Source organism: Sciurus carolinensis, chromosome 2 (assembly GCF_902686445.1).
Source record: "Sciurus carolinensis chromosome 2, mSciCar1.2, whole genome shotgun sequence".
In the NCBI taxonomy this organism is placed as follows: Eukaryota; Metazoa; Chordata; class Mammalia; order Rodentia; family Sciuridae; genus Sciurus; species Sciurus carolinensis.
The window spans coordinates 55,542,706-55,554,895 of NC_062214.1; the positions used below are offsets into that span (position 1 = coordinate 55,542,706).

A 12,190-nucleotide genomic window follows, 5' to 3' on the forward strand; every position below is an offset into this window, starting at 1 on the left:
TTATAAAAACACTGAGTCACAATCTGCAACATCACATCAGCCCTTGTTCCAAGACAGAGAAGCAACTATAACTCACTGGGAATTAAGAATCTCTACATAAGGCACCTAAGATATTCCATGTCATTAAACACCAGAGTTCCACTGCCTAACCTAGATTAAGTACTAGACACTGCTGCTTTTTTCTCCACAATTTCAAAAGCACAAGTAAATCAAAACACATTTTATGAGAAGTGTATATCCTTTATAAACTCCGAAAATCAACAATAGAATCTTAGGTAGCCACTCCAACTTCCTTTAATAGAATATTTTAGTATTCTAAACAGGAGAATGCTACTTTAGTTGATTCTGTAAAACACAAGAAAACATTCCAGTGGAGCTTCAAATGGTAAAAGTAGCAATAGTTGCCAAAAGTAAACAAATCTACCAATGAATACAGTGAAATAAAAGTAAAATTAATTATTAATTCATTACCTTTGAAGATGGCTCTCAGGAGTGCTCCAGCAGCATTTCCTTTCACTGCTTGATTCTGAAGGAGATTAGTCAACTGCAATCAAAGAAAAAAAAAGCTACGAAACTAGTCACAGCTCCTCTACCAACAACCTAAACACTCCAAATGAAAAAGCACTCATCTGTCTTGTACAGATCATTTAGAGACTTCAAGTATCATAAATATCTATCTATCTATCTATCTATCTATCTATCTATCTATCTATCTATCTATCTGTGGTACCAGGGATTGAACCCAAGGGCACTTAACCACTGAATCACATCCCTAGCCCCATTTTTGTTGTTGTTGTTGTTGTTTTGAGACAGGGTCTCACTAAATTGCTAAGGCTGGCCTTGAACTTGCCATCTTCAATCTTCCTATCTCAGTCTCCCAAGTCGCTGGAATTACAGGAAGTGTGCCACCAGGCCCAGTCTCTTTATTTAGAACAAGGTAGAGTTTAATAGGATCCAGGGCTGTTAAGACTAAAATTCATTCATTCAATCTACAAACATTTATTTAGCATTCAATGAGAACTAGGTACTGTGCTATGTCTTGGAGATTAAATTCATCAACAAATACTTCTGGTGTATATTCTTCCTAGAGCCAATAAAAGGATGAACAAAAGATGTACACATAGTAATTTGTTTGTTACAGAATAGAAGAAATGATGACAGAAAAAAATGTAATGGAAACAAAAGGATGAGACACACAATAATTTTTAAAGGGAGGTGACTTCAGTTAGGACAAATTTTTTCTGAGGTAGGTGACATCTAAGCAGAGACTTAAGAGAATAAGAAAGAGCTAGTTGTACAAGGGGAGGTGGTGGGAGATAAAAGGTATCATCACTGCAAAGGCCTTGAAGGACCAAACACCTTGGTCTCTTCAAGGACCTGAAAAAAGACCAAGATGGCTGCCTCCAGTACAGAAGAGTGCCAGCAGATGAGTCTGGAGCAATGGGGAAGGACTACATTATGAAAACTCTTGCAGGCCATGGTAGGAAGCTTAGATTTTAAGTACAAGAAGTTACTAAAGAAAAAAAAAAAAAAAGGAGTGATACAACAGATATTAAGTCAATTTTGTTCCTTGTGTTAGAGAATGGTTTGTGGGATATTATGAGCAAAATAGGGATACCTAATAGGAGACTGCTACTGTGTTCCAGTGTGAGAGAATAAGGACCCAAACCAAAGTGACAGCAGGAGAGATGTTACAGGTTGAACTGCACCCCCCTCAAATTTCATACATTGACATTCTAACCCCAAGTACCTAAAAATGTCATCATATATGGAAATCAGGTTGTTGCCGATGTAGTTATTAGTTCAAGTCATTAGGGTGAGCCCTAATTCAATATGACTGATACCCTTTAAAAAAGGGGAAATTTGGATGTAGACATGTACCCAGGGAAAATGTCAAGAGAGGACAAAGACAGAGACCAGGTGTCAAGGAACATCAAAGATTGCCATCAAACCAGCAGAGGCTGGGAGAAGGAGGACATTCTCACAGCTCTCAGAAGGAATCAACCCTGCCAAAACCTTGATCTTGGACTGCTAGTCTTCAGAACCTTGAAATAAACCACATTTATTTAAGTCACCCTGTTTCTGGTATTTTCTAACAGCAGCCTTAGTGCACTAGTACAGGAGATGAAGAAAAGTAGATAAATTCAAGATATATTCAAAAACTAGGAATAGAAATTCCTCACAATTTGGTAGGGAAGGGGTATAACCAAAGAGAATTCCTAAATTTACAGCTAAAGCAACTAAACCGATGGATGGTGATAACAGTCAAAGAAAATGGTGAAATTTTGAGATCTAAATCACCCTGAGGATTACCGAAACAGATTGCTGGGCTCTACCGACAGTTTCTGATTCAGCAGGTCTTTCATGGGCTCCAAACCACTACTCTGAGATATTCAAGTGGAGATGCCAAATAAATAACTAGATACATCAAAATGGAGCACACAGGAGAGTTCCATGGAAACAGATAAGATTATCCAGGAAGAGAACTAAAAAGATGAGAGAAATACCAATTCAGTCATTAAAAAGAAAAGCACCTGCCAGCAAAGATCACTGAGCAAGTGAAGTCAGTAACCTGGGAGGACAACCCAGAGAGAGGAGTATCCCAAAAGTCAAGACTAATAAAACAATGAATTTGATCTCTACTGTACCTACATGAATGTGGTCTTCCTAACCAGAGTTCATCTCTCCTTTCTTAAAAATATAATAAGAAAGTATCTGAATGCTTTTGCCTGGACCCTCAAACTGAGCACTGGTTCTCACACATGACTGTTGTCCTCTAGGAGAAACTACACAATGTCTGGAGATATTTCTGGTTGTCACAACACCCAGATTCCACGGTACTACTGGAATCTAGTAAGCAGAGACCAGAAATGCTACTAAACATCTCATAATCCACAGAACAGACCACCACACAAAATTATTATCTAGTCCAAAATGTGAACATTGTCAAGGTTGAGAAATTGATATTTTTTGGAAAAGTTCAGTTTTAACACAAAGCAGTATGGCATAGGAGGAAAATTTAAAAAGTTGTGTACCCAGAATTAGAAGATCTGAGTGTGAATCCTAGCTGTGCCACCTACTAGCCATATAACCTCAGGTTATTTATTCTGTTACATGAGATCATTTCCCTAGCTCAAAGGACTAAGATGATGGATAGAGGACCTCGTACAGGGCTCAGTGTACAACAGGTGCTCAAAAAATGTTAAATTCTTTTCCCTCTGTTCCCCATTTCCTTTCCTCCTCCCTCTATTTACTATATCTTCAGTCTTCCTCTTGAATTATATTCAGTTATGGTGTCTGGTACTGGAGAATGAACATAGGACCTTCACACATCCTAGGCAAATGCTCTACCACTGAGCTACATCCCTAGACATTTTTAGTTTTAGACAGGTTCTTGCTAAGATGCCCAGGATGGCCTCAAACTGTAATCCCCCTGCCTCAGCCTCCCCAGTAGCTGGGATCACAGGTGTATGCCATGCGCCTGGCTCAGTAATACTTGTAACTGCATTTAAAAATTACAAGTAGATTAAGTAAGATTAAGTATCCTTGTTACTTTAGAAGTCTGTAAAATTTTTCTTGTAATTGACAATCTGGAACTACCAAGTTAACAGCACAGTCCAAGTGAAGTATAAGTTGAAAAAGAAAAAAGGGCTGGAGATATAGCTCATGATTGAGCACTTGCTAGCATGTACAAGGTTCTGGGTTTGATCTCCAGCATGACAAAAATAAATCCTTATTTTGTGTAGTCTGATAATTTCTCATGGTTAGACTGAGTTTACGTATTCTTTTTTTTTTTTTGCAGTGCTGGGGATTGAACCCAGGGCCTTGTGCTTGTAAGGCAAGCACTCTACCAACTAGCTATATCCCCAGCCCATGAGTTTACATATTCTTAACTAGGACACAGGTGATAGTGTATTCTCAGAGGATCACATGAGAACGCACACAGTATCTATCTGTCCCTCATTTGGGATTATCAATTCTAATAAGTGTGTTGCCCAAGTTCCCAACTTTATAATTACTTCCCCCCTTCCTCTGTAACCAGTAAGGAATATTTAAGAACACACTTTAAAACCACGTGATTACCTGGCCACTCGTCTAATTTCTCCCCTGTATGACAGAAAAGCCCAGCACAAACCCTCTGCCAGGTTATTAAAGTCAGTATCACCAGGAATGACAATCATGAGCCCAGTGATATACACTGAGAAGGGCATCACCATTTTTGTGGTCCTTTCATCAGGGATACAGGACCTCAATCTAAAAATTAGGCCACAACAAACAGGCTCTGAGACAGTCGAAAAAAATAACTTATGAACACTCTCCATGGCTATCAAGATCAAGAGTGACATAAATGAATTCAGCAAAGTAGCAGTATATATAATTAACACCCATAAATCAATTGTGTTCCTATACATCAGTGATGAATCAACTGAAAGAGAAAGTAGGAAAACTATCCCATTCACAATAGCCTTGAAAAAAAAAACAAAATATTTGAGAGTCAATCTAACGAAAGAGGTAAAAGGCCTCTAGAATGAAAACTACAGAATGCTAAAAAACTGAAGACCTGAGAAGATGGAAATATCTTGGATAGGCAGAATTAATACTGTCAAATGGCCACACTACCAAAAGCACTATACAGATTTAATGCAATTCCTATTAAAATTCCAATGAGGTTCTTCACAGAAATAGAAAAAGCAGTCATGAAACTCATTTGGAAAAATAAGAGGCCCAGAAGAGCCAAAGCAATCTTCACTGAGAAAAGTGAAGCCGAAGGCATCGTAAATATCAGACCTATACTACACAGCTACACAACAAAAATGGCATGGGACTGACCCCAAAACAGACATGAAAACCAATGGTACAGAATAGAAGACACACAGACAAACCTACATAAATAGCTACCTCATACCAGGTAAAGGCACCATAAACATACATTGGAGAAAAGCTAGCCCCTTCACAAATGGTGCTGGGAAAACTGGAAATCCGCATGTAACAAAATGAAATTAAACCCCCATCTCTCACCCTGCACAAAACTCAAAGTGGATCAAGGACCTAGGCAGTTCAACAATGACTCTGGGACTATTAGAAGAAAAAGTAGGCCTAAGTCTCCATCACTTTCTCAACCAAATTCCTCAATAAGACTCCTAAGGCACAAGAAGTAAAATCAAGAATCAATAAATGGGATAGATTAAAACTAAAAAGCTTCATAGCAAAGGAAACAATCAATATTCCCAATATTCCTCAAAGCCTACAGAATGGGAGAAAATCATTGCCACCTGCACCTCAGATAAACCATTAATCTCCGGAATATACTAAAAAATCCAAAAACTTAACACAAAAAACAAATAACCCAATCAATAAATGGGCAAAGGAACTGCACAGACACTTCACGAAAAAATACGAACACTCAACAAATATACGAAAAAATGTTCAACATCTATATACCTCTATTTCTCTCTCTTCTTTTATTTTGAAACAGGGTCTCACTGGCCCAAGTCAGCATGAACTTGTAATGTTTATGCCTCAATCTCCTGAATAGCTAGGATTATAGTCCTGTGCCACCCGCTCAACCAACACCTTCATTTCCAACTCATTCCCTTAGGGTTCTTTCCTCCCTTCCTACTTTCCATATTTGCATGTTCCTTCTACCACTAACCAAACCCTAACTCCAGATATCAACATATATATTTATCTGCTAACTATATGCTACATCTAAAATGGTTCCAAAATCATTTCACCCATACTAAAACAATCCTACTAAAAAGAGTTTCAAGGTTTATTTGCATTTTCCTCCACCACTCTGTCCAAGATAAGTTATGGTATTATTCCTAAGTTTCTTTTCCATAAAGACACACAGATCTTGTTTTTAAATAAAAGGTAGTTTGATATACATTTTGCACTTTGCTTTATTCACTTAATTATACCTTCTGGAAATCACTATCAATTAATAGATAACTTCCTGATACTCTTTTACAGATTCAAAATACATTATGAATAACATAACTATACTGCTAGAGGTGTATCTTTAGGGTAATCCTGGAAATGGGATAAATGGGTTGAGTGGAACTACTTACATAGTCTTTTTAAATATTACCAAATCCTAATCAAGGTCAAACCACCACTTTTCATTTCTACAAACATCATCTCTCCAACAGCATGTTGTCAAGTGGTTCAATTTCTCTAGTCTGAAGAGAAACAGTATCTGTTTTATATTTCTCTTACTGAGTGAAGTTGAACATATTTTCTTATGTTAAAGGCCAATTTTTGTTTGTGATGACTGTCTTTTCTATAGGATTAAGTCTTTTCCCCTTCAATTATTATAAATAATTACTATAAATCAGGAATATTAACCTTTTGTCTGTGATTTGTTGTAATTGTCACCTGGTTTGTCATTTATCTTTTGACTTTGTTGATGCTATTTCTGGTCAGGCAAACTTTTTTTTTTTTTTTTTTGGCTAATTACAAAATTATTCTTTCTTAGCTTTATGGCAGATGAAGGCTTGTTTTATTGAGTGACTGATCTATATAAATGCCTAAACCACTAGGTACAAATAAGAGAGGACAATCTTTATTTCAAGGTCTTTTCCTCCTTGGATAGTCCTGATTATCTCTTCCTCAGCCTGGGGTGGCTCTTCAGGATGTTCTGGGCTTCCTTGCTCTTAGTCCCACAGGCTATGATCTGGTCAGTCAGGAACTTCTTGGAGGCCTTCTCTGCCCTCAGCTTGTGTCTATGTTTCAGGCGAATTTGCTTGATATTCATCTGGCAACTAACGACTGGAGACCCCACCCCCTGGCCACAAAGAGTTGGGTCCCACTCACTGTCATGCTGAACAGGCAGTGGGGATCTTGCCCGGCTGGAGGTGGGTGGTTGCTGCGGGCTCATCCCACTCTCCCCAGCGCCATTCAGCAGCCCAGGGCAGCTGTCGGAGACAAGCTGATCCCTCCCGGGGTCAGCTTGTGGCCAGGCAGTGCCTGGGGCCCGCCCACGCACCGCGTGCCCCCGTGGTAGAACCTCTGCTCTGGTCAGGCAAACTTATATTTGACAAATCTGTCAATCTTTTTATGCATCTAGATTTTGAGTCATAGAAAGCTTTTCCCTGCACTGAGGAAAAAGAGGAATTAATTATGATTTCTTCTACTATGTATTTAGAGTTGATTTTTACCTTTAGACCTCTAATTTGGAGCTCACTATCAAATACTGGGAGGGTTGATCTAATTTTACCTGTTTTTCCATCAATGTCTATATAGTTGTCTCAACATTTATCAAAGGCTATCTTTACCCCAGTATTCTGACATACCTTTTTTCATACAATAGATTTTACTTGTAGTTGGGTCTATTTTAATACTTTTTAAAGAGGCATTATGTATTCTATACACTATATTTATTCTGTTCTTTCAATTCTATTCCGTTATCTGATCATCTATTCATGCATCAGTATCACACTCTTAATTATAGAAGTTTTTATTGTGTTTGGTATCTGATAGAGTTTGTCTTTCCTCAAAACTCTTCCTTTTCATTGTTTTCCTTAACTATTCCTGTATATTTTTCTAAATGAGTTTTACAATCAGTTAATCTAGTGTCACAAAATAGCTCAATGGAATTTCAAGCCACATTGCATCAAATTCATAAATCAACTAAGGGAAAACTGACATCTTGATGAAGTTGAGATTCCCTAATCAAGAACAAAGTATGTCTTCCAGTTGTCTATTTTTACATCTTTGTGTGTTTTACAGCTTTCTTCATATTTCTTCACATTTCTTAAGTTTATTACCATTTTATCTTTTGTATTACTATCATAAATGGGACTTTTTCTTTCACTGTATCTTCTGACCACTCTGTGTAGGAATACTGTTGATTTTTACATATTCCCTTTATATTCTGCTACCCTGATGAATTGATTGTAGATGTTTTTATCAGATTCCCCAGAGGTTCCCAGGTATACACTACCATGTCATCTGCAAAAACTTTTACTTTTTTTTTTTGTTTTCTGTAGTCTTATTACTTTCTCTAGGCTTATTACCCAACAGATCAGAACAACCAGATCCACATTAAATCATATTGAGACAGTAGCATCACAGCTTTGTTCCTGATCTTAACAGAAATGCCTCTACAGTTTCCCATAAAGGTGTTGACTTTAGGATTTAGTTATGTTTTACCATATTATTGAAAAGTCACCCCATTCCTACTTTCTCAAATTTTTATTAGGAATGGTTGCTTGCTGAGTTTTGCCAAAGGTTTTCTATGATCTATGAAAATAATCACAAGGCCTTTATAATAAGATACTTTCTAATATTGAGACAACCTGTATTTTTGCTATTAAAACCCTCCAGAGATGGGCACAGTGGTGCACATCTATAATCCCAATGACTCAGGTGGCTGAGGCAGGAGGATTCCAAGTTCAAGGCAAGCCCCAGCAACCTAGGCCCTTTCTCAAAATAAAAAATAAAAAGGGCTGGAGATGTAGCTCAGTGGTATAGTGCCCCAAGGTTCAATCCCTAGTACCAAAACAAAAACAAACACCCACACCAGATCACGGTATATTGTTATTTTAATGTGGAGTTGAAATCTGTCCTGATATTTAGGATTTTTGTGTCCTATTTGTGAAATTAGCCCATAATTTCCTTTTTCTATACTATATTTATCACGTTTTAGGATATCAAAGTTACACCCGACTCCAAAATTTTGGAAGTCTTCCTTAATTATTTAAGCTCTGAAACAATTTATGTAGCTTTAAGACTACATAAATTCTGATCTCTAAAGGTTTGTTAAGACGTCTCCTATGAACTATTTGGACCCTGGGCTGGAGTATAATTCAGAGATACAGTACCTGCCTAGCATACGCAAGGCCCTGGGTTTGATCCCCAAAGGGGAAAATACCTGGGCCTTGTGTGAAGTCATCCCTTGATATTTTTTTCTATGGAAACTGGCCTGATTATACTTTCCATCCCAAATTGGGTCAATTTTATTAGGCTGTAATGTGCCTAAGAAATTATCAATTTCCTCTAAGGTCTCAAACTTATGTGCATAAAGACAGAATAGTTTCATTTTTTAAGTTTTTTTTTTTCTGCATTAATAGAAACAATTTGTCTCATCATTTCTCATTTTGTTTTCTTTACTCCATTGTTTTGATTAAATTTGTGAATGGTTTGTTTTTCAAAGAACCGGGATTCTTGATTTATTAGTCTGATCTATTTTTGTTAAGTACTAATTTCCACTTTTATTTTTAGTTGTTATGGTTTATGAGATGTCCCCCTCAAAACTTCATGTGACAATGCAGGAATTTTCAGAAATTAGATTGAGAGCTATAACACGATCAGTGGTTAACCCATTTGGTGAATCAAGAACTTAAATGGATTACTGGTTGGTAACTAAGCAAGTAGGACATGGCTGGAAGTAGGTTACTGGGGGATGCCCTTGGGGATTACATTTTGTCCCTGGTTTCTCACTCGCTCCTTAACTGCCCCAGCTAAGTAGCTTTCCTCCACCACTCACTTGTCCAGTGATGTTCTGTCCCACCTTGGGTCCAAGGCAATGGAGTGAGCTGTCCATAGACAACCTCTGAAACTGCGAGTCCAAAATAACCTTTCTTTCAACAAGTTGTTCTTACCAGGTATTTTGGTCATAGCACAATGAAAAGAGTTTTCTGCTTTTTTTTTTTTTCCTAGTTTTTTGAGTTCAGAATTTCATTTTAATGTTATTGATATAGATAATATTTAACAGTATTTCAAGGATTTCTTTTTTTTGGTATGGCAATTTAACCCAGGGGTGCTTTACCATTGAGCCATAATCCCAACCTTTTAAATGTTTAAAAAAAATTTTTTTTATTAGTAATAGACAGCATACCTTTATTTATTTTTATGCAGTTGCTAAGGATTGAACCCAGTGCGTCACACATGCTAGACAAGCACTCTGCCACTGGGCTCCAGCCCCACTTTTATTTTATTTTATTTTATTTTATTTTATTTTTTGGGTGCTGGGGATCAAACCCAGGGCCTTGTGCTTACAAGGCAAGCACTCTACCGACTGAGCACTTTTATGTTTTGAGACAGGGTCTCGCCAAGTTACTCAGGGCCTAAGTTGCTGAGGCTGGCTTTGAACTCATGATCCTCCTGTCTCAGTTTCCTGAGTTGCTAGGGTTACAGGCATGCAACACCTCACTCAGCTCAAGGATTCTGATTTGTAGTGTTTTCATTATCATTATTTTTCAGAAATCCTATAATTTGTTTCTGTATCTCTTTTCACTTGAGTTCTTTAGAATGCATTTTACTCAAGGTAGAAAGGCCTTTGCGGTTTTTTTCATTTTTCATTTCCAGTTTTACTCCACTGTCATCAGAGCATGGTATATAATATGTCTCTTATGGGGTTTACCAAGTTTTCTTTGGGCTCTAGTACATAACTAATTTCTATGAATGTTCTATGTGATTAAGAAGAAACACTTTTTATCAAAGTACTCTCCATATTTTGTAAATATTCTTCATATTTTCCATCTCTTTACAATCTGTGATTTAGATATGCTTAGATCTTTTTCCACTTTACTGAATTTTTATTTATTTATTTTTTTTCTTTAACTGCCTTTAGTCTATTAAACCATCTACTGAGGTTTCTGCTTCAAGAAATTTTCTCTGGTTGTTTTCCAAATTCATCCTTCTTGCTTTATGGATTCCATTCCTTCACTTACAGCTTTGAATGTGTTAAATATTTAAAATGACTTTCAGATTGCTCTATTTTCTTGCGATTCTTTTTTTTTTTTTTAATTTTTTTTAGATGTTGATAGACCTTTATTTTATTCATTTTTTTTTTTTTTTAATATGTGGTGCTGAGAATCAAATCCAGTGCCTCACTTGTGCTAGGCAAGCACTCTGCCACTGAGCCACAACCCCAGCCCTCTTGCAATTCTTGAATGCAAATTTTCCCACTGCCAGATCTGAGGGTCTTATCATGAAACCTCTGAGTTTTATAAATTTTTATTTTGAGTTCATCTTCTGTGACATCTTATTAAGAGAACTAAATGCATACATTGCTGAAATGCATTACAAATTTATAGAAAAACTGATAAAACAGTCAACAAAATCAGGATACAAAAAATAGTGGTGGAGTAAAATGAGATGAATCTAAAAAAATGATAGCCAAAAGATAAAAACATTTTTTGTATGAGTTCTAAGAACTAACTATAGAATTTCAGAAATGAAAGAAATTTAGGCTAATACCAATATATACAAAAATAACATAAACAATGAAGCAACAGCATGACATTATTGCCAAAAAAGTTGGTTCTGCCTTAATTGAAGGGAAATACTAAACAGTACTACTCTACCTTAGTGACAAAATACATCTGAAACCCTATGTTCTAATTTGAGGTATAAAACTTTAAAGGAAAATGGTGGAAAAAGAGACATGTTCAGAGGGCAATAACTGCCCATGAAGGGACTAATTAACACCAGGAAGTGCTGGACAAACTTTTGAGTATATATTCAGTGTCTATTAGATGTTTATTGTCTATTATTAGATTTTATATGCTTTACATACGTTATGTCATTTCATCCTCACAAAAACACACAGGGATCCATTTATCATAAGTAAGAAAATAAATTCACAGTATCTATCCACATCATGGATTTTGTTCTAGTTCTTATGTTTGCTTATCTTATTTTAAAGGATACATGTTACAGTTTCCTTTGGAGGCAGGTAAAATACAGATTCTAAATAATTTAAATACTGGTTTAATCAAACCTTGACTATAAAATGATTCATGATATAACTCATGCAATGAGCTATCTCAAAAAACTTCTACAAAAGCGATGGGTAACTTCAAAGGAAAAAAAAATCAGAAAGCATCTCTACATAAATTCCCAGTTATTACATCAGATAATAGAATAAGATGTACCTAGTTTCTATGACTACAACACCAACACATAACAATTCCCTTAAAAACATAACATCTTTATGTGTGTCTGTATATGCGTACGTACATGTACACTCACACGCGTGGGTGCACGTTTAAGGTTCATCTTGAAGAGGTATTCTTTTCCAGGCAGAGATCTGCACAGGTTAAGATCACTTATTATGGAAAAAAGAGCAATACATTAGGCAAGATTAAGAAGAAAAAGAAAAGGAAGATTAGGAAGAGTAAACAGCCTAACATACAGGGAATTATTATCACATTTTATAATCATGTAGTCTCAGGCATTGTTT

The 12,190-nt window shown here is 36.5% G+C and overlaps 1 protein-coding gene across 4 annotated transcripts in view; it reads right to left on the minus strand.

Moving 5' to 3' along the window:
* Positions 1 to 12,190, minus strand: part of Fanci (FA complementation group I) — a 74,403-nt gene that overhangs the window by 60,411 nt on the left and 1,802 nt on the right. For all 4 annotated transcript variants that reach the window (XM_047538672.1, XM_047538675.1, XM_047538673.1 and 1 more), the window contains exon 3: positions 472 to 544. In XM_047538672.1, the coding sequence (XP_047394628.1) occupies positions 472 to 544 (73 nt within the window). The remainder of the gene's footprint in view (positions 1 to 471; positions 545 to 12,190) is intronic.